This window comes from Mesocricetus auratus, unplaced genomic scaffold (assembly GCF_017639785.1).
Source record: "Mesocricetus auratus isolate SY011 unplaced genomic scaffold, BCM_Maur_2.0 Super-Scaffold_100044, whole genome shotgun sequence".
Taxonomy (NCBI): Eukaryota; Metazoa; Chordata; class Mammalia; order Rodentia; family Cricetidae; genus Mesocricetus; species Mesocricetus auratus.
In genome coordinates, this window is record NW_024429221.1 from 7,813,647 (window position 1) to 7,837,622 (window position 23,976).

A 23,976-nucleotide genomic window follows, 5' to 3' on the forward strand; every position below is an offset into this window, starting at 1 on the left:
AGATTGCAAATGAACACATGAGTTCTGGCAACACAACTTGGATCCTTATATTTGTAAAGTAAGCACAAGTACTTCATCAGTTGACCTATCTTTCTAGTACCACTGACTGCAATTTTTCCCTTTACTCAACAAATATGTGTTGCCTACACAGAATACAACAGCAAATATTTGCAGTTAGTCGAATAGTAATAATGTCTGATATTTAATTATGAAAGAATTCCAACAACAACAAAAAACCCTAAAGGAGGGATGAAAATATTAGAAAATCAATCTGAAGGGGCAAAGAGTTGTCATATCAGAGAGTATTAGCAACCCATGAAGGAAACACAACTCTCACTGGCAATAATGCGTGGAGAAAGAAAGAGAAATAGTGACACCATTGCTGTCCTCTCTACCACTGTCTTACCAATGCCTCCTCTTGTTGAAACTAATAGGAAGCTATGAAGAAGGATGGGAGGAAGGAAGGAAGTAAAAGGGTGAAGGGAAGAAAGGAAGAAAGGAGGAAAATGAAATGTGGGAGGGGAAAAAGGAAGGGGGTAGGAAAAAGGAAAAGGATAGAAAAGGAAAGTGAGGGAGTGAGAGAAAGTATGGTTGGAAAGAAGGAAGGGAAGGAAGGAAATAAGAAAGGAATAGTTATTTAGAGGTATGTGTAGTAAGTAATGTGTTTTTCTTTGTTTTATCACATTTATTTTAGTTTTATATGTGTGGGTGAGTAGACCACATGCATGTAGTGCCTGTAGATGCCAGAAGTCCTGGGACTGGACTTACAGATGTTTGCAATCTGCCATGTGGGTGATGATGGGAACTGAAACTTCTCTGCAAGAGCAGTCCATGCTATTAAATGCTAAGCTGTCTTCCTGGCCCCAAATATTAATCTTGTAATAACAATGAGAAATTGTAGAAATATTTCATCTAGGAAGTTAATATACTCTGATATTATATTTTCAATTAACTTTCTTGAGCCAGAATCTTATTATGTAGTCCTTAGTGGCCTTGAACTAAGATCCTCCTGTCTCAGCCTTCCAAGGGCTGGGATTTCAGGTGTGGAGCATTGTACCCATGTTTCTGATACATATTTAAAAAACATTTCTGTGGTTGGCATGTGGTAAACGGATTACAGAGAGAGAAATAAAAGCAGAGGGACTCAGAAAAAATATTTCTAAGTAAGAGGTATCAGTTGCAGATGGAGTGAGGATGAGGAAAACAGTGGACCCAGGGTAATATGTTGTAGACCAAGAATTCTGATGGGTTAAAAAGTAGAGTGAAAGAAGGAAAAATGTCAAGACGCTCTTACATGTCTTATTTTTAGCAACCAATTCCTTTGCTTAGATTGTAATCCCACCAATTCTATGGCAATGACTTTTACTGTCTTAATCACTACTGTCCCTCAAGCTATGGCCTGGGACTCACCAAAGCCGTCAAATACTCCTCTGGACTGCAAGTGTCCATTATATCAATTTCCATCTCTTTTGTATCTAGAGCCATTCCTTTTCTCAATAATTGCTACTTATATCACCAGTGAAATGGTCCCATAATCAGTTCTACATCCTCCTAAAGGATACTGCACTGTCTAATTTCTTTCAACTTAACAAAAACTAGTGTCACTGGAAAGAGGGAAAACCTCAATTGAGAAATTACATCTGTTTTAGGGTTTCTGCTTCCATGAAGAAACACCATAACCATGAAAACTCTTATAAAGGAAACATTACAATCTTGCAGATTAAGGGGTTTAATCCATTATCACCATGGTGAGACATGGCAGCAAGTAGGCAGATGTGGTGCTAGCGCTGAGAGTCCTACATCTGATAGGCAGGTGACAGGAAGTGAACTAGGACACTGGGTGTGGCTTGATCATATATGAGACCACAAAGCCCTCCTCCACAGTGACAAATTTCCTCCAACAAGACCCTACCTACTCCAACAAAGCCACACCTCCTAATAGTGGCACTCCCTGTGAGTTTATGGGGGCCAGTCAGATTCATACTACCACAGCTTCCATCTGCTTAGCCTGTAGCCATGTCTGTGGGGAGTTTTCTTAATTAGTGATTGATGTGGGAGGGTCCAGCCTACTGTGTGTGGTGTCACCACTAGGCAGGAGGTCCTGGGTTGTATAAGAAAGCAAGCTTGTAAGTAGCCTTTTTTCTGCTTCAGTTTCTGCTTCCAGGTTCCTGTCTTGGCTTTTTCACAAATGAAGACTGTAACCTGTAAGCCAAATGAACCACTTTCTTTCACAGTTGGTTTGGGTCATAGTATTTATCTTAACAATTTAAAGCTAAACTAAGGTGGAAACTAAAGTCTTTGGATGCTAAAGCCTTATTTGTTTGTTTGTTTATTTAGGAACAGGATTTCATTGTAACCCAGACTACACTTGAACTCACTTTGTCATCGAGAATGACTGTGAACTCCTTTATTTTTCTGCCTCTACACCCAAATACTGAGGTGAGAGTTGTATGATCATGTTTTATGATAAGTTGGGGTTTGAAGTCAGAGCTTTGTGCATGCAAGGTAAGGACTCTAGCAAATGAGTCCCAGGGGTAGCCCTCAAGTCTCCTATATAAAATATTATAGTATTGTTAGTCTGTTGCTTCTAATTTCCACACTTGATGACTAGCCATTGTGCATATTGAAAACATGTTTGAAAAACTGAATTTGTATCAAACATGTACTGTTTACTATTTCATCATTATTCCCTGAACCATATTACAGTTTCATAGTATTAGGTATTAGGCATTATCTAGAGAACCTGTTAAGTATAATGAATGATGTGCATAGGTTATATTCAAATCTTTGCCATTTTACATAAGAAGCACAAACAATTTTAGATTTTTGGTTTATGTAAAGGGTTCTCAAATAATAAACCACAGATCAATAGACAATTTACCTTACCCTGCTTAGAGGTAACCATGTCTTAGTTCTTGGATGAACTCAACTTTTAAGCCAGTTAAATCTAGAGACTTCACTATTAATTTCAATGCCACTGAGCTTCTCCTTTAGATATGTGGAGGATAGGTTCTTATAGGCTCCAAAGACAAGGTTGTGACATTTTGATCAGAAGGTAACTGTAGTATGGAACTACTATGTAACTGAGTAGAAATAAACAGTATATGTTGTCTTTTGGCTGTTAGCCAAGAAAGCAGGGAACTGGCTGAAATCCCATCTCATGACCCAGGAGCTTATGCTGAACCTTGAATATCACAGATGTCTCATAAGAAAACTACAAAAGTTTTCACATGTCCGAGACTCCTAGGTCGTCTTGCAACCAAATTAGATTAGAAGTAACTTACTAAAATACTTGAGTGGTGAGGATAGTAGAGCTACTTTAAACACAGAATGATTGGATACTACTATCAGTAATTTCTACCAGGAAGAAATGGATATTACAGGTAGAAGCAGCTGATGATAGCTACTTCAAAAGAGGGCTTCATACAGGAGGAAACAGAAGCTACTATCAACTGGTGATGTTTATTATGAATGAAGCTTTACTTCAGATGGGAATGAATGCTGTTATCAACTGGTACCATGGAAGAATGGTTGGTATAGGTGCTACATAGTTGTATATATGAAATCTGAGACTCACTAAGGATTTGAACTAGTAAAAGAAAAGGATGTATCCATGTTTTTCCAGAAACATACTTCATATTCCTTCATGGAGTAATGAGTACATTTCTTACAGCTTACCATGTATAAGGCACTGTGTTGCCAAAAGCAAAACATGTGTGCTTAATATCAGAGTTAACTGTCTACGGACATACCACCTGAATGCGCCTGATCTCAGAAGCTAAGCAGGGTCAGGCCTGGTTGGTACTTAAATGGGAGACAATATCAGAGTTAATTGAAGTAAATGTATTATTCAAAAGCAGAGAAAATATGAAAATTTATGATAGATTTATTTCTTTTTTGTTTGTTTGTTATTTTTTTTTCGAGACAGGGTTCCTCTGTATTGTCTTGGAGGCTGTCCTGGAACTCGCTTTGTAGACCAGGCTGGCCTCGAACTCACAGAGATCCACCTGCCTCTGCCTCCTAAGTGCTGGGATTAAAGGTGTGCGCCACCAATGCCCGGCTGATAGATTTATTTTTTAAAATCAACCCAGAATTTAAAAGTGAATACTGCTTCATCTGCCTAAATGAAGCTAAGTTGCACATAACAGAGATACCTACATGTTTATGTTTATTCCAGAACTATTTATAAAAATCCAAGAAAAAGTAGCCCCCGTACCTTTCAACCAATGAATGGAAAAATAAAATTGAATGTTATCCTACTACAAAGAAGAGTGAAATTATGAAATTTTTAAAAAATGGGTTCAACTGTAAAGCATCATGTTAAGTGAAATAAGTCATTCAAAAGGCAAATATCACATGTTTCATCTTTAGGCACAATCAAGATTTAAAAGTAAAATTTAAAATTTGTAAAATTAGAAAGACTATTTGGCAAGAGGAAGGAGATGCTGGAGAGAATAGCAGAGGACAAGAGAGACAATGAAAGGTGAGTATGAGAAAAATATATGATATGTATGTTTTAAAATGGCATAATGAAACCAGCAATTTTATATAACTAATGTATGTTGACATGAGAAAACGCATGATAACAGTATTTCTATACCTCCCTTGCCTGTAAAGCTTGTTTTGAAAGGATATAAAATACAACTAGTTGGTTCATAGTAGAAAAATAACCAGAGTGACCCAGAGTGACCTCGAGTGATCTAAAGGTATAACATCATTTGGCAAGCTAAGCAATAGTGGAGGGACCACCTCGAATGCCCATTCCTGATAATGAACTTGATGTCTATAACCATCCGGGAGCCTTCATCCTGTGACTGATGGAAGCAGAGGCAAACACACAACTAATCACTGAACTGAACCCAAGGAACCCAGTGACAGAGAGGAGTGATGAGCAAATTGGCAAAGAATGGGCTGGCAAAACCAGCAGAGACAGCTGATCTGAACAGGGGAGAGCTCTTGGACCCCAGACCGACAGTGGGGAGGCCAGCATGGGACTGATCTGGACCCCCCAAATGTGAGTGTCAGTGAGAAGGCCTGGGCAACCTATGGGGCCCTGAGCTGTGGATCAGTGTCTATCCCTGGTATACAAACTGTCTTCATGTGCCTATAGCACAAAGAGAGATGCTCTCTCAGCCTGGACTCTTAGGGGAGTGCCTTGACCCTACCAAGAGTAAAATGACAGACTCTAGATATCCCCTATGTGGAAGGATTTGGCAATAGGGTGGGAGGGAGGGGGGGAAGGGGAGTGCGGGACGAGGGGAGGGAGAGGGAACTGGGATTGACATGTAAAACAAGCTATTTAAAATTAAAATAAAAATGATATAAAAAAAAGAAAAATAAATAGCATTCAGTATTTAGGTCAGATATTATCTTTGATTTTGGTTGTCACCCTTATCCTCATCATCATCTTCATCATCATTTTTTTGCCATCACAGTTATTATAGTCATCACATCCATCATTATCACCACACATCTCCATAATCAACATTGTCATCATTGCTAGCAACATCATAACCAACAACATTATTATAATCAATAATATAAACACCATATCCAATGCTATCATCAAAACTACCACCACCATTACCCTTAGCACTATCAGCACTAACACCATAATCAATATAATACAGTCATACTCCTCATCATTATCACCATCATTTTCATCACTACCACCACCACCAAAAATGGCCATCTTAATATAACCAATCATTACTATCTTCATTAATATTATCATTAACACTGACACTACTAGCACCATAATTTCTGTCTTTATATCTACAATTGTTAGTATCACTATCACTACCACTATTAACACAATCACTGCCAACACCGTCATCTTCATCACCACCACCATCAACATCATCAACATTAATAAGATCATCACTATCATCATTAACACAACCACCAACAACAACATCACCACTATTGTCCAATGCTATCTTCACTATTATTAACCGTATCATCAGCATCACCAATATCACCATTGCAGTTATCATCAGCATCATCAAAAATATCAGCATTATCAACACTAGCTTAATGATAATCATCATATCATCACTGTCAGAATTATTTACACTTTTGCCACTACCACCATCACTAAAACCATAATCATTAATATCATCAACATGAGTACTTCCATCGACACTATGGATAACACCATCACCATTGACACTATGAACACAAACATCAACATCATCAGAATAGCCATAGAAATATAAGTTCTGAGGGCAAAGACTTTGTGTGTGTTTTCTGGTATGTCTTCCAATGTCTGGCATAGACTAGGTGCTCATTGGAAATTGTTGTTTGATGAAATTACTAGATTTAGTGTGACATCCCATTTTTCTGTACACAGTATTAGAGGCATTGACACTTTTTGTGCTCCTTCTAACATAGGTGCCACAAACTGGTACTAACCTGTGGTTCTGGGTAAGGAGTGAGTCCCAAAGATTCCCAGGGTTTCTGTGGTAGTCTCAGGAGCTAATAAAAGGAAACCATTATTAGTGAAAAAGCAAGGCACTCTCCTAGCATAAATAACAGAAAAGAGACATGATTCATGTAACTTTTTGCACACAAATCTTGAATTGGGACTGTCCCGGAAGTATGAACAGAGAAGTTGGTAAGTAACTGTCGTCCCAGATCCCTTGTTCTAGCCAAAGAACATGAAAGGCATCAGGAGAGGATAGCTCCTTCTTTGCTTGGCATTAGATGGGGAGTCACCAAAACATCCATTGAATACTCACCGCTGGTGATAAGTGCAGAACTCTGATGGGTGAAACCTGCCATAACAACAGAGGACAAGAGAGTATCATGTTTGAGAGAGAGAAATGTTGTAGCTTGAGTGCAAAATGACATTCACAGGCCCTAGTGTTTAAACAATTGTTCCCAAGTTGTTGGCACTGTTTTGGGAGGCTGTGAAATCTCCGGGACAAGCACCAAGCTTGTGCTCATAAGTATAAGACTTTTATAGACATACTGTCCTGTGTTCTGGTTTAGAATCTGTGCTTTCTCATGTGTAACAAACAGCACCATGAGCTGGCACTGTTATGGGAGGAACTGTTTCAAACACCTTCCCTCCATGACGGATTGTCCCTTACAAAGCTGTGAGTCCAAATAAATCTGTATCTACTTAAGTTGCTTCTGTCAGGTATCTGTAATGAGAAAAGTAATTGATACAAGAAGTGCCAGAGAGACTTAAGGATATATAATAGATTGGGGTTCACGAAGTAAGGACTATCAGAGAATCTCTTATCAGATAAAGGTTAGGTCAGTTTAAACTGGGAACCAAATGAAATCTCAAGTTGAGTCAGCACCCATTGAGGACAAGGCTAATAGCTGAGAACCAGGCAGGGAGGGTAAAGAAAGCCTGAGGATAAGTGCTGCCAATCTATGAAGAAACTTCAGCCACATCCAGATACTTACCATCGACATAGAGGCTGTCCCTGTCCAGGGTGTAGGGACCCAGTCTGTTGACACCATGAGTCAACTTATTCATCTCCCAGTATAGCTGCTCCCTATCCAGTCTATGGCCTTTGGGGTCAGGGTGATACATGCAGATGGCATCCACTCTGGTGGCTGTCCCGTCCTTCTTAGACCTGGGTAAGTATAGGTAAGTATAGAACATAGTTGGGGTAGCTCTGCCTCCCACTATTTGTTCTTTCCTCTTTCTTTCTGCCAGACCCTAACTCAAAAGATGAGGAAATTCTAACAAGGAGGTATCCTTGAGAGAAACAAACACCATAACCAATAGTTAGGATCACAAGGACAGCCATCTTTGTATGTTGTGAAAGAAGCCTCTTCAAATTGTGATAGACAGACAGAGGGTTGTATTGAAGATATCATCAGGATATCTGAGTGTTGTCACTGATTCTGACTGACACAAGGTTCTATAAGCCAAGCTTTAATGGGCAGAGGTGGCCTCTGAAGAGATGGTCATGACACTGTACTTCAGAGAGTTGACATTCAGAAGGCTAATGTTAGTTACCTCAGGTCCTATGGGACACGGGGTCCGCGGATTTCTAGGAAGAATCATAGCTCTTATATTGTTGGAGAGAGTTGTCTATTTTGGGGGTCTGTTTGAAACAATTGTTGATTCAGTCTACCATTACAAGGCCTCAATGCCTTACCACCGTGTGTGTGTGTGTGTGTGTGTGTGTGTGTGTGTATCTGTGTGTCTACATGTGTGCATGCATGCATGTATGCATGCTATTAGAGAAGGAATCCAACTTCACACTGGCAGATTCCAAGCATACTGTATGCTTCATGTATATTCCAGCCCCTCACTGATGAAATCTAGGCTGGCATTTCTGTTGCTGAGCAACATCTTCAGCCTTCCTTTTTTTTTAATTTTTAACTTTAAATTTTATATTTCATTTTCAAAACAAGGTTTCAGTAAGTTTTCCAGGCTGGGCCTAAACTTGCTGTCTCAGAAACTGTTTCCTGTGCTGCTTCAGAGGCTCCTACTGCTGTAACCTCTTAATAGAAGGGATGACAGACCTACCCCTTCAGCATTAGCTGCAGAGTACTGATCCAGCTAACCAGCCAGTGAATGAAGTGTTCTCATGCCCCACAGATGTAAATTCAATTGTTTCAGGTATAATAATAACCATTTACTCAACATTCCCCAGGCAGGGGCTCTGTCCTTTGTATTCATAACTGTGATGCAGGAGCAATAGAATTGATGCTATAAAATATTTGCTAAAAAACATGATCAAAAATGTTGTTGCATAATGTAGAATAATGAAAGCTGCTTTTATATGACTGAATGATAGTGTACTAATCTAAATTTCTAGAAAATCTGGGAAAGAAATTTTGTACAACAATTGAAATTTCATGTTGCTGAGAAAATTCTTCTGCTAATGCTTGCTTACCAAGATTGAGCTCTAACTAGGTTCCATCCCCATGACAAAAGGAGACAACCCTGACTTACAACCAGCCATTATGCCTTTCCCCATGTCAAAGAATATATCTGCAACAGAACCCCAAAGGAGCAGCTCAGGCTCATCACTACCATTAAGTTCTGATCAACCCCTCACTCCCTTGTGCTCTTATGGGGAAAAGTATAATTCTACTAAGTAGGCAAGATGATCCTGGGTAACAAGCATTTGAAAAGAACAACACAGGTATACTTTAAAACTAATTCTCACAATGACTTTGTTGTGTAAATCTCCCATTTGCATAAGCAGCCAGGCTTGCAGTCTCCTGTTTTTGTTTAAATTCCTCAAAGTGTAACCTGAGACCAGAACCTAAATGAGATTTAAGGATGGCATCATATGTAGAATATACAAGCCTAAGGTCTATGTAAGGGTTAAATTTCTGTTTGACACTGGTTCCCTTTTGTGCATTAGATGGAACTAGTCATGTGTTATTTATTAATAAAGAGCATTTTCCTTTATTAATCTCTAACTACTCAGAGTGTTTTTTTTTACTAGGCAGGCATACTAATTCTGTAACAAATCATTCATCCTCAGAACAATCCTAATGCGTTGACATTGCTCAGTTCCCATGGTGACTAGCAGTGTGATATAAGTAACACAGCACAATTATATAAGTTTTAAAAAATCAAATACAGATATATAAAAATAAATTCAGTATGTTAATAACTAAATATGTGTTATTGTAATATAAAATATATTATATGCTGTTATTATGCCTATTAATGATGATGGAAATGGAACCTATGGCTTGCAACAATGTACTCAAGCATTCTAATACTGGGCCATAGCCCAGGCCAATATATAATTACTTTTTGAGTTCTAGGGAATGTACCTAGGGCCTTGTGCATGCTATGCAAACACTACCACTGAACTAAAACTTCAACCCTTATGTAAATATTTAATGTATTTTATAGCTCATTTACAATATTATTTACCCCAAATAGTATGTAATATATTTTATACTAGATATATGTGGCAATTACAAAAGAATACACACACATATACTTATATCCCCATATGTACACTATATGTGTGTGTTTGAATATGGTATGAGGTTATTCTGTGAGATCTGGCATAAAGCATTTATTTATCTGCACCTCAGTTTCCCTTTCTGTTCCTGCTTCATGAATTTTTTGCTCAAACTAAAGAACAATTACATATAAAACACTATGAACTATTAATTATAAAATATAAAATTATAAAGTACTTCAGGAACCTAGTAACATTTAGCTGTTGGTATTGTTGATGTTTCACAGTCAGACTGTGGTGGTTGTAAATAGAAACAGTCGGACAATTGGAAGCCCAATGCCCAGTTCCATCCACCTATTTGACTGAGTTTATATTGGGGATGGACTCACCTGAGTGACATCAGTGTGCAGCCTGAAAAGAGAGATCCTAGACTGCTGGTCTTGAACAGGGGTTTGAGCTATGAGAAAGAAAAAAGGGGGAAACAAGAAAGAACCACTGAAAAAGACAAACATGCTATGTACTCTCTCATATATGGATTTTAGACATAGATCTGGGAGTGCCAGCCTACAATCCCACGGCCAGAGAGTCTGGGAAACAGACTTCATTCAATGGCTGATGGAAGCAGAGGCAGACTTCCACATCTAAACACTGAGCTGAACTCAAGGAACCCAGCGACAGAGAGGGAGGACTGATGAGCAAAAGGGTTAAGACTGGGCTTGTTTAACCCCCAGAAACAGCTGACCTGACAAGGGTTAGCTCTTGAATCCCAGACTGATACCTGGGAATCCAGCATGGGACTGACCAAGACCCCTGAATGTGCCTGTCAGTGAGGAGGCCTAAGCAATCTATTGGGCCTTGGGTAGTAGATCAGTATTTATCCCTGGCATACAAATGGACTTTGGGCTCCCATCCAACAATGAGAGATGCACTCTCACCCTGGACTCGTGGGGGAGGGTCTAGGCCCTGCCCTGGATGAAATGACAGACTATGGACATGCTCATGAAGGGCCTCACCCTCCCTAGGGAAATGAGTAGGTATTGGGGGAGTTGGTGGGAGAGTGTGGGAGGAGGGGAGGGAAAGGGAGAGGGACCTGGGATTGACATGTGGAGCAACCTTGTTTCTAATTTAAATTTAAATTTAAAATAAAAAAAATAAAAAGAAAGAACCACTGAACAAAGCCAGCAGGAGCTGTGACCCAGGTAACAGGAGCAAGGTCAGAGAAAGGTAGGGTTTAGACACAATGGACATGTCTCTCACCAGGTGCTGGAGGACTCTGTCCAGAGTGTTGAAATTCCTGGAGCCAGGGTACAGCATGTCTTCCTTGAACTCCAGATTAGTGATGGTGAAGTTGAGGGTGAACCATGTCAAGACAGGCGTGGCCACTGCAATCAAGGGTAGTAAAGGAGGTCATGACTACAACACATTTGGTCTTAACTCTAAGACAACTTCTGAGGACTGAGACAGGCAGTTGGAAACAAGAAGTCAAATCATCCTACCCAGGACAGGTACACCAAAGGCTTCATAAGAAACAAAGCACACATTTAAAAAGTTCATCTATGGGGCCTCAGGGAGTAGATCAGTATTTATCCCTGGCATATGAAGGAGAGATACTCTCTCAGCCTGGACACATTGGGGAGGGCCTAGCCCCTCCCTAAAATGATATGATAGATCCCCTTGGAGGACCTCACCTTCCCTGGGGAGGGGAGGGGGTATGGGATGGGGAGTCGGAGGTTTTCTGAGGGTTGGGGGAGTAGGGGCAGGAGAAGGGGCTGGGATTGACATATGAAGCAAGCTTACTCCTAATTTAAATAAACAAATAAAAAAAATTTTTTAAGTTCATGTATTGGCAACGATGTTACTTTTTCACTTCCACATAGGTAGAGAATCAGATGCACAGTTCTCAGGAGTGCCAAGTGACTCAAAGGAAAGCTTTGAGTTGGTGAAAGCACAATGCTAAGATGAAGTTATAACTCTGTATGTGTGAAGAGTGTTACTGAACTGTGTCAGAAGAATGTCATAGACACAGGAAGAAGTACTTGTGTAGGTGTGCCAACCAGGTCAACTGGCTAGGAATAGTGATGTGACCCTTACAAGTTCCCAAGAAAGGTTAAAAAAATCAGAGAAATTGCATGGTTTGGAGGAAAGGAACAAAAAAAAACGTCAGTTAAAGCTAGATTTGGGGCTGTGAGTAAGCCAGAAAGCAAGCTAGCAAGCACAATTCTTCCATGATTCCTGGCCTCCAAGTTCTCGCCTATACTTATTTTCCTCAGTGATGGACTGTAGCCTGGGAGCATGAGCCAAACTGAGAAGCAAAAGTACTTCCTGAAGTTACTTTAGTTCAGAGTGTTTTATCATAGTAAAGGAAAAGGAATCTAGAACAACTGGTAAGATCTGATTGATGTTTGTAGACTTTGATAATGCAGCTTCCTTTAATTTATGTAAGGTCTAGTTATTGGGGGAAAATAGGTGAATTATATAAAGAAGTTTGTACTAATTACCAACAGCTCTGAAATCTACTATTATTTATTCAAAACACAAAATTATAGAATATAAAACCACACAGCATGTGAAGGGTGAAATTTCATAAAAATCTATGTTACAAAAACATAGATAGGGCCGGGCGTTGGTGGCGCACACCTTTAATCCCAGCACTCAGGAGGCAGAGGCAGGCGGATCTCCGTGAGTTCGAGGCCAGCCTGGTCTACAAAGTGAGTTCCAGGACAGCCTCCAAAGCTACAGAGAAACCCTGTCTCGAAAAACCAAAAAAAAAAAAAAAAAAAAAGATAGATTCTCAGGTACCCCAGGCTGGTCTCAAACTCTCCATATAGCCAAGGATAATCACTTGAATTGTAGAATAACAGGTGTGCAAATCAACACCTAACTTTATGGGGTGCTGTGGATTTACCATAGTGCCTTATACATGGTGGGTAAGAGTCTACTAACTGAAGAACATCCCTAGTACTTCTCCTAGTGGTTTTATTATTAATTATAATTGCATGTCTTACTTTAAGTTACCTAATGCACAGAACTTTGGCGAACTACAAGTGACATATGCAACATCTTATCCTCTATATCTAATACAAAACTTGCTAAGCAAGTATTTCTTGATTAAACCCAGAACATAGAGTTGCAAAAATGACTCAGCAATTAAGATCACTTCCTGCTAAACCCAGGTTTAGTTCACAGCACCTACATCTTGTGGCTCACAAATGTTTACAACTCCAACCACAGGGGATCAGAAACTCTCTTCTGACCTCTGTAGTCACTTGTACATGTATAGCATAAACTCACATGTTCACAAAAAATAAAATTAAAATAATGCCAAACCCTGGGCTTGGGCATGTAACTCAAACATTCTGCTACCCTGCTACAAATGGTAGGATTAAACACTTTTAAGTGTGAAGTTGTAAATAAATGCATCATTTGGTAGTTGAAGAAACTGATGCAATGGTAGGGTAAACAAGTTGTCCAAGATTGCTATGGATGAAAATTTGAGGGTAGCATGTCTACTGCGCTTAAAAAATGCACACAACAGGAATCACCCATGGGCATCATAGGTTCCCTCAATCATCTCCGAAGTCCAATCTACAAAGCCGGGAGAGTTGGCTTCCTAGAAGGAGTGGTAGAGAGAAGTCACCTACCTGTTGAAAGGTTAGGTTGTGTGGTGGAGGTCACTGTGAAGAACAGAGAAGGCGTCACCGGAGCTGAGGAGAGATGGATTAGAGTAAAAAATGGTATTTGAGGTAGTGCACAAATGTCACAAAAGAGCATCTCTGCTCTCCAAATTAGGTCAAATAAAAATTGTGGTGGGTGTGTCAGTCCAGATTTTAATTTACTTTTTCTTCTCTATGATCTTGGATTCGGTAAGATATGGATCAGCTATTTCTCTCAGAGGTTGTGATGAACACAATCTTCAGATTTTAAATACTCACTGTTCGGTGTGGTAGCAGAGGTTTGATGGGTAAAATCTGCGATGAGAAAAGGGGAGAATCAGAATGCAAGGACAGAAATTTTTATGATATAGCTGAGGCCCATCAGCCCCATCTCTAGCTGAGACTTCAAGTCTCTACAGTGGAGCACTAGGAATCCAATTATTGGCTGGGTGGTGGTGGCACACGCCTTAATACCAGCATTCTACAGGCTGAGACCCAGAGGGTCTCTGTGAGTTCTAGGCCAAGTTGGTCTATAAAATGAGTTCCTTAACAGCCACAGAAATAAGAAACCCTGTTTCAAAAAACCGATTTTTTAAAAGAAAGCAACAAAAATAATCCAGGTGTTATCAAGAGAACCATCTCTTTTCTCATGGATTCACAATTTAAACACATCCCACGTTCTACAACATGTATTTATAAACTGTCATTTTTCAAAGTCCATGGGCAGGAAGATAAAAGACTCAACTTTTTGTTTTAATTTTGTTTGAGACTGACTCTTTGTTTTTTTTTTTAATTATGAAGCTGTTGGCCTTTTTTTTTTTTTTTTTTTTTTTTGTTTCTTACTGGCTAGCTCTGACTTAAGTATTTATCCCGTAATTGTTAATCTAAGTATTTCTCTTACCGGAGAAAAGTTTCCAGGCTTCTTATCCCTATGGTGGTTACATCTTGACTCCCTGTGTTTCTCCTACCCAGAATCCTCCTGGACTCCTAGTCCCACCTATCTTGCTTCCCTATTGACCAACAGTAGCTTTATTGACATATACACAGGACTTCCACATCATCTCCTCTTTTCTGTCTAAACAAAAAGAAAGGTCTTAACTTTAACATAGTCAAATTATATACAACAGGACAGCTATCAAGCAAGAACACAGTTACAATACTTTGTCTATCAACATTCAGTATGACTTAAAGAAAATATTATCCATCCTATCCTTGTGAGTCCAAAGTTCTATATGTAGCTTATCTTTTATCATTACTACGGAAAACTATAATTATAACTCTTTGTTTTATTTGAAGTGGAGACATAGTAATCTGTAGCCCGGGCAGGCCTTGAATTCTCTATGTAACCCAGGCTGAGTATGAACTTGCAGAAAACCTCCCACCTCACGTTTTAAGTGCTTTGATAACAGAGGGACCACCTCATCTGGTAAACACTTTTTATTTCTGCTTCTTCTCCTTCATTTTCTTCCCCTAATCCTCCCTTTTTCCCCTTCTTCCTTATAGTACTAGAGATCAAACTGTAATGCCTGAACATACCAGGCACACCCAAGGATTACAGGGATCAGTCACCACTCCAAGCTCAGTGTGGGATTTCAAATGAAAGTTTTGATGGAAGTAAAGTTCAGAAAATATGTCTTGAAGCATAGCAAGCCTAATAGAGACATTATAAGTCCTCATAGATATGACATAGACAGGTATGAGAGTATATGCCTCTAACCCCAGCACACACGAGAGGCTGAAGCAGGAGAATCATCAGTTTTTAGGACAGACTGGGTTACATTTTAGTTCTAGGACAGTCTTAGTCACCTAAGAAGACTTACCTTAAAGTAAAACAAAACAAAAACAACCCTAGATTTAAACCACTACTGAACCACCACTGGCTTCAACCAGAGATGGTCGTTGATGAGGATAGAGGAAAGCTTTTGTAGGTTAGACATATATCCAAATAATGTCTTTGTAATTCAGTAATATGGAGAAAAGAGAATGACTTGACGACTAAAAGCTGATATGTTAGCAGCAGGTGGTTGCTCAGGTTGAAGATGATATATAGCAAGGGTCTGGTGATGAATCACAGAGCCCACTTATCCTAGGGTAACATTATCATCTTCAGCTTACAGTTCCTAAGATGATGCTCACCATTGATGTACAAACTGTCATTTTCTAAAGTGAAGGATCCTAGCTTGGTGACACCATTGGTATTATGGCTCAATTCCCAGTACAGCTTCACTCTGTCCAGCTTACGGCCCATGGGATCAGAATGGTGAGTGCACACAGCATCCACTCCAGTGGCTGTTCCTTCTTTCTCGGGCCTGGGCAAGGAAAAGCAACAGAGATGGGGAGGAGGAAACTCCAGGTTGGGTCCCAGAAAAGTTTCATTGAAGAAGAGAAGTGAGGCTACTGATGAACTTGGCACCAGAAGAAGATACTTAACAACAAAGCCAATGTCCTTGCAATCAAGAGAGCATCCAAACATGCCAGTGTTTGTGCTATCCTTTAACATTACATCTGTAACAGGACCACACATGTCCTACTAACAGAAATGTGACAATGGGATTGGGAAAATAAGAATGCAAATAAGGTAAAAAGAAAACATTTTCAACTGGTATAACTCTTATTTAACCATTGCATGATGCCAGGTACGTTTCACCACATCTCTATGGCTTATTTTTGTATGTGATATAAATCAACAGTTTCAGACCTGTGATGGTTAAGTTTAAATGTCAACCTGCTATAAGCTGAAATTGCCTGGGAAAAGTCTTAATGATGAATTAAGTAGATCAGGTCAGTTTGTCACCAAGCCTGTGAGAAATGGTCCTGCTTGTTAATTGATGTAGGAAGACCCAGACCACCATGGGTAGCATCAGTCTTGAGCCTGTAGGAGTGAAGTTTAGCAAGTGGCCAGCAGCCAGATGTGGGTATGATGTGCCCAGTTGTCTCAAGCCCTTGCCACTTTAACTCTCCACCTGATGGACTATAGTCTAGAACTGTAAGCCAAATAAACATTTCCTTACGTATATTGGTTGGTTGGTTTTTTTGGTCAGAGTATTTTACTACAGCAACATAAATGAGTTTTTTGTTGTTTTAAGTAATATAAATTTCAATTAATTCATAAAAGGAATCTCATCCAACATTTGATTGGTTATACAGACTAGTGATTAGTAATCTTTTTTTATTTAATTAAAAATCTTTTTAAATTTTATATTCCATCCACTGTTTCCCTCCTTCTCCCCCCTTCCTACCTCCCCATATCATAATCTTCATCCATTCCTCAGAGTGGATAAGGCCTCCCTAGGGGAGTCTATAAGTGAAATTATTACAAAGCCTAGCAAGAAGTGCTCAATAAAATGACAGGTCTTTGTCTCCTGAAAGGAAATGGAGTCTACATTTTCCTCCGAAAGCAAAAGGACTAGAGAGAAGTTGGAAGTCACCTGCTCCTAGAACACTAGGAACAGGGAGTCAGGAGTTAGCACATGGTGATCTTCTAAATACCCTGCATATATACTCTGAAGTTCTTACCTCAGAGAGACTAGTCTGCAACCAGAATAAAGACTCCCAATACTGGTATTCTTGAACATGGGTTTGAGCTGTGGACAAAAGAGAAGGTGATCTAAGGGGCTGAAAGTTACAAAACTGAGATGAGACTGGGTGAGTGTGAGATAGTTCTGACCAATAGATTCAAGATCCTCTCCATGCTGTTGAATATTTCAGATCCTTGGGATCCCATGCCCTCTGTATGGCGCAAGTTGGTTATAGTGAAGTTGAGGGTGAAGAGTTGAAAAGACGGGCTTGTACCTGTAGCAGAAAAGAGAAAGTGGGGAGTTTAATATGCACTGTAGCCCACGGTGGCTATAGTCAAAGGGATGATTGCATTAGCTGCTGTGGATCCAGTCTTTAGAATCTTCTCATCTTACAAACCTAGAACTCTAAATAATTAAGCAGTTCTCATTTTTCTTTCCCTAACCTGTACCAACTACTATTGGCACTTTCTGTTTATATGAAATTTACTATTCCATATCTCTCAAGAGAAAAATCATGTTGCATTTCTCTTTTTGTGAGGATATTCTCAATATTATCTATGACAAATGTGAGAATTTCCCTCTTTGTAGGACTAACAATATCTGACTGCATGGATATATTGTTTAATTTGTTTTGAGACAGGGTTTCTCTTTGTAGCTTTGGAGTCTGTTGTGGTACTCGCTCTGTAGACCAGGCTGGCCTTGAACTCTCAGAGATCCTCCTGCCTCTGGCTTCTGAGTGCTATAATTAAAGATGTGTACCACCACCTGGCTTGTATTAATTTTTAATCCATTAACCTTCTCATATACACCTGGGTTATTTATATATTTTCACTGGATAATACATCTGATAAGATCGGTGTGAGTTATTTATTCATTTATTTACTTACTGGTGTGTAAGTATGAGTGTGATGTATTTGTAAGGTGTGTGTGCAAGTGCACATATATAGGCATGGATGGAGGCCAGAAAAGCCCTGGGGTGTTCTGCTATGTCTCTTTCTGATTTCCTAGATATAGAGTCTTACTGATTCTGGAAGTAGGCTTGCACCAGCAAGTCTCAGTATTTTCCCCTTTCTGCGTCCCATGGTGCTGACATTTTACAGTAAGTGGTTTTACCCACTGGTCCATTTCCCTAGATAAAAATAATTGTTTTTGAAGCTAAAGTGATATAGTCACTATACCATATTTTTTTATCCCCTGTAGCATAAGGTTGGACCACTAGCTTCAGTTTGACAGAATTTAGGATATAAATCCAGCCCTCTGTAACAGATGCATTAGTAGACTCTATGCCTATGTCTAGGAAAAATAAAGAGATGGGACAATAATCACAATCATGACTAAGATCTAGAATAATTTCCTAATATTCAAATGGAATTCACACATGAACATATACAGACTTCTCACTATGAATTGAAGAATTCAACCTTTAATAGAAAGTGAGTATGAAGTAGTTGATAAATACATGGGGAGTGAATAAATTAAGTTGAAGTAAATTCCAAAGAAGAAACAGTCAAAGACTTAGTCATCATGATGACAGAAAAAAGCCATGGGCCAGGTGTGAAGTAAAGAAAGGGCTATTAATAGAAGGTAGTCAGGAAACGTCTTTCAGAACCTTGAGGTGAGATTTGGAAACTGAGAAATCAGAGATAGCTGGCCTTCATAAAGAGCTAGTGTGTGCTATGGTTGGACTAAAGTTAGGGTGATGAAATGTCAAACTAGTGTCTCGGGTGGCTCAAGAACAGAGAGTGCAGAAGTTGCTTAGTGGAGAGTAGATACCCTACAAAGCAATGTGGAAAAGTTACAGACTCTGGAGGTATTGTTATTAGCTGTAGAGCTTGGCACAGGGGATGTGGAAAGGAACGGTTGATGGAGCTGTTCTGGAGAACTAATGGGAATGGATATTGTAAATTTCTGCTTTATGGAGTTAATCCTAGGAAAGGGGGTCCTGGATATATTGAGTACTCACTGTTTGTGGTAGGGGTCAAGTACTGATGGTTATAACCTGCAGATAGGAAAGAAGAGTAAAAATAAGGGGCTATTATGCGAGCACATTATGAAACATTCTGAGATTTATATATAAAGTAATGGCTACATCTTACTTGACCATTATTATATACCTTGTCTCGTGATAATATGCATGATAAACATAATTTCCATTAATTTTATCAAAACAATATATAATAATAAGTTTGGCTAGAAACTTCATTCATAAAAGTAATTTCCACTAACTCTGAGAATCTTAATTCATTACTCTGGGCCTACAGGGTAGAAGAAGAGAACCCATTCCCATAGCATTCCTCTAACTTCAACATGTACATCAGGACATGCATGTACACACACACACACACACACACACACACACAGAGAGAGAGAGAGAGAGAGAGAGAGAGAGAGAGAGAGAGAAAGAGAGAGAGACAGAGACAGAGAGACACACAAATACATAATTAAATGAGTGTAATTTTATTTAAAAATTCAGGACATGGCACAATATTGCAAATATAAACTTAGAGCTGTGTGGCTGTCTGCATTGAGTCTTTCAACACCAAACATGAATCAAGAAAAGGTTCATGGAGCCCTTCCCCTCCTTGATGAACTTTTTGCAGCCGATAAGTTCTGGGAGAGGTATCGATAATCATTGCTTTTGTTCGTGTACTACAGGGTAAACCCACCTGTCTCCAAAGCATAGTCCCAAACTTGGGGCTACATATGTGGTCCTGGTTAAGATCAGTGGATCACAAAGCAAACCAAACAAGACATGAATGTGGGGAAGGGGCCTGTAAAGAAGAGGAAGAAAAAGAGTGGGAGGGAGATAAGAGAGAGCAGAGGGCTAGACGAAACAAAATACAGCATACATATGCATGAAATTGTCCATGAAGAAATTTAATAAATAAAATAAAAATAAACAATATATACAATAATAACAGATACCTATGTTTTGATGGGGCTATCCTATGTCGCAGCAATAATGTTTCACACATTGCAAAGGTAAAAACATATTTATGGATGATTGTGTGCTCTAAGTATATTTATAGTTTCTCTATTTGGGACAATAATTTAAATCTATCTTTGCTCACTTAGTTTCTTTTTGCTTAAGAAAATTTTATGATGCTACATTAGTGTATATTTATTATTTATAACATAGAATTGATAAAATTTTGACATGTTGTGGGAGAGTTATATGGGGACAAAAATAGAGAAATGGAGACTTGTGAAGGTGGCTTAGTAGTAAAACTGTTTGATGTTAAGTCCTAGACAGCTTCAACTGTCAACTTCATATAATGTAGAATTATCTGGGAAGTGAATAGAAACCAAGGAATTACCTAGGTCAGATTGATCTGTGTGTATGCCTACTGGGGATTATCTTCATTAACTGATGCAAGAAGATGCCTTCCACTGTGGGCAGCCCCTCTCCTGGGCAAGTGGGCTGTGTAAGAAACCTTATTAAGCATAAACCTGCCTGCCAGCCAGCAAGAAGCATCCTCCATGTTTTCTACCTCACTTTATTGGCTATAAAGCAGGTTAGAAATAGGATACCTACAGGAATATCCCAAACAGGGTTATCCCTTGATATATAGATAAACCTAGATCCTTGCACAAACTATGCAAGTATCTGCCTCTGAGCTTCACCCCAGGAGGAAAAGGTGGAGGAGAAGGAGGAAAAAAACCTTTCTGCAACTATTTTTCTGGGGGAGGAGGATAAAAGAGATAAGAAGGGAAGGGGATAGGGAAGAAGGAGGAGGAGGAAGGACAGAAACAGGAAGAAGGAAGAGAAACAGGAGGAACAAAAGCAGGAAGCCTGATTTCAATTTCTGCCTTGATTTCTCTCAGGAATGGAATGTGATTTGGAATTTTAGAATAGATTGACCTTTTTGCTTTTGGCTAAGGTATTCAGCAGTTAAAGATATGAAGCTAGATCATACAAGTGTGAGAAACTGAGGTTATATGCCTAGATCATGCATAAAAGCTCATCATTTAGCCCAAGTGTCTCTAAACTAGGTATCCTATGGTGAGAGATGAGGAGCAGAGACAGGAGAGTCTCAAGTAGTTCATGGGTCAGATATTCTAAAATATATATTGGTGAATTACAAAGATAGTGTATCTCAAGCAAGGCAGCATGCAAGGATTAGCGTCTGATGGTAGCTTCTGACTTCTACACATTTGTTGTAGAATGCACATGCACACATAGACACAGAGATGTGTATGTGGCTTGAGAAACAGGAAATTTTGATGAAAGGAATATGATGCTTCAGGATGCTTCAAAGATGAGAACAATGAGATATCAAATGTAATTGCTAACTCTGGATTGTGACAGAAACTAGAGAAGAAGGATTTTTTAGTGTGTGCACGCGTGTTTGAGATTGAATCTAGAGCCTGTGCATACTAGGCAAGTGGCCCACCCCTAAGAGGAAGAAGAGGAGGAGGAGAAAGCCAAGAAAAGAGCTTCTCATTAATATTTCCCTGAAAGATAAAGAAGATAAGGATGGGGGGAGAGGAACAGAAAGAAAAAAAGGAGGAGAAGTTCAAGAACGCAGTTTCCATGACTATTTTCTGGATCATTATTCCATTTCTGATATTCTGTCTAAAAGCTGAAAACATAGATCAGATCTAGACGATGTTCTGAAAATTTCTAGGTTTTTTTTCTGTCCTATCTCATTTGAGTTTCAAGATAATCTTACATCTATTTTTTCATCCTTTTCTCTAAATGCAACACTAGAGCCTGGAGGGATTCTGCAGCTTGTCAATCATCACACACACCAAACAATCTGATACTCCAGAGTATTCATGCTGTGAAAAATGCTTTGTATTAGACCAAATTTTGTAGTAAATGTTCTATGATGTCCAACGTTGTCAACTTGACAGGAAATACAATATCATAGAAGGTAAGCTTTGAGGCCCACCTGTGAGGGATTATGTTGATTGTGTTAGTCTGTGGCTATGCCTGCAAGTGGTTATTTGATTAGATTAAGTGAAGAGTGAAGACACACTAAAAATGGGTTATTCTATTTCCTGGGCAGATAGCCAGAAGTATATTAAAAGTAGACTAGCTGAGTGTCATTGTTTCTCTCCCCTTCCTCTCTACTTAATGACTGTAGATATGATTCAACTAGTTGCTTCAAGATCTTGCTGCATTGACTTCCATGCCATGATAGGATCTACCGTGAAGTGTAAGCCAAAACAAACCCTTCCTTTTATGGGCAAGGGACTCATGAGTTCCAAATCCTACTTGAGGCATAGTTGACAGGTGATGGTAAGGAAGAATGAGTCAGTTTTTATTTCTGGATGTGAACCTTAAGTGAACCATCCCCCAGTAGATGGGCCCACACCATGCGTACACGGACAACACAAATTTGACTTTCCCATTCATGATGGTATTTCAGCTGTTGTGATATTGTTCGCTTCTTGTGCGTGTAGGCACAACCCATGTGAGTTCATATGTGCAACATACTGTAATATCTGAAAAATACTATTTTGCTGCAGATGTCTACTGTCTCCAGATCAGAGTATTTTGTTACACTAAGAGAAAAGTGTCTTGCAGACACAAAATAATATATGCTTTAAATAACATAGTAAAATATGTGCTTCACATTATATATCAACATAATCCACAAGTGAATATAAGGTAGTAAATAGCTAACAAAGAATTAGGTTAGATTATTAGGCTACAGACTGCCTGTCCAGATGTTAAAGGCTTGCTCTGTTTGGATGGTTCATCATGTTATCTTTGATTTTGAAGAGTGTCTGTCAGTTGAATCCCCGTTTTGGCATGTTTTATAGTCATGATCACGGGCAAATAATTTCCTTCTTCAATGTACAATGATTCTCGGTAAAAATGAGTATAGAGACTGACAAGGTTTTGAGAAGGTTGACATAATTACAAAATTTTCACTATGAGATCCTTAAGATAAACATGAGCAGCTATTACTCTTTTGTATAATCTATTTATGGCAATTTTTCTGTTGACATCTACTCACTATTCAGTGTATATTTTATTAAGGGTGGCAATGTATCTGGAAGTTGTAATTGTTTGAGATGCTCTATGGATCCTGATAAATAAGTTGGCATGATGAAGGGAAATGAGAGTGAAGACACTCTCAGGCAAATATGAAGCACTTAATCACAGAATCATCCATCATTCCAAACTTCCCCCATCATTTGCTACTCTAATTGAGACCTTATGATGAGAAGAAAAGAAGGAGAATGTGGGGAGAAAGATGAGTAATTAGGGAAGGAAGAGGAACAGGAGAAGGAAATGAATTGAAAGAACAGAATGGAGAAACAAGAGGATCAAAAAGAATAGGAAGAGAGGAAAAGATGAGAAAAAGGTAGGAGAAAAGAAGGAGGAATAGGAGTAGAAGAAGATAACAAGAATGGGAATGAGGAGAACAAAGAAGACGATAAACAGGAAGAGGAGAAGGATGTGGACAGTAGAAAAAGGAGAAGGAGGGGGAGCACAAAAAGGAAGAAGGAGAAGCAGGATGAATATTTAGTCCCAAAAGGTGCAATAGAAAAGGACTTGGCCTTTTAGTGGGTTGCGCATGCCAAAATGAGCCGTCTAAGACATGGTAGGCTTGTACCAAGGTTACAAGAAATTCTCAAAAGTGAATTAAAAGATAAAACTGGAAAGTTTAGGTACAGTGATTTCTCAAGTCTGAGACTATTAACACATTTTAATCAATAGCAGGAGACTGTAATATATCAATGGGATACTTATTAGCATCCTCTCATCTATACTTAACAGAAAATATTAACAGCCTTTTAGTAGTGACATGGATATGTCTTCAGACATAGACATTCCCAAAATATCACTTTTAATAAGCTATTGGCATAGAAAGGACACTAAGTAAATCCTGTGTTTGGGATCTGAAGTGTCCTCAGAAAGTTCATGGGTTGAAGGCTTAGTCCCCA

The 23,976-nt window shown here is 39.1% G+C and overlaps 1 protein-coding gene across 1 annotated transcript in view; it reads right to left on the reverse strand.

Moving 5' to 3' along the window:
* The window catches only part of LOC101822725 (mucin-16), a 170,949-nt gene that overhangs the window by 123,921 nt on the left and 23,052 nt on the right, over positions 1 to 23,976 (reverse strand). The window contains exons 5-15 of the mRNA XM_040735245.1: positions 19,037 to 19,072; positions 17,223 to 17,347; positions 17,072 to 17,139; positions 15,692 to 15,864; positions 13,835 to 13,870; positions 13,544 to 13,606; positions 11,160 to 11,284; positions 10,292 to 10,359; positions 7,420 to 7,592; positions 6,741 to 6,776; positions 6,415 to 6,477 (exon numbers count right to left, since the gene is read on the reverse strand). Coding sequence (XP_040591179.1) covers positions 6,415 to 6,477; positions 6,741 to 6,776; positions 7,420 to 7,592; positions 10,292 to 10,359; positions 11,160 to 11,284; positions 13,544 to 13,606; positions 13,835 to 13,870; positions 15,692 to 15,864; positions 17,072 to 17,139; positions 17,223 to 17,347; positions 19,037 to 19,072 — 966 coding nt within the window. The remainder of the gene's footprint in view (positions 1 to 6,414; positions 6,478 to 6,740; positions 6,777 to 7,419; positions 7,593 to 10,291; positions 10,360 to 11,159; positions 11,285 to 13,543; positions 13,607 to 13,834; positions 13,871 to 15,691; positions 15,865 to 17,071; positions 17,140 to 17,222; positions 17,348 to 19,036; positions 19,073 to 23,976) is intronic.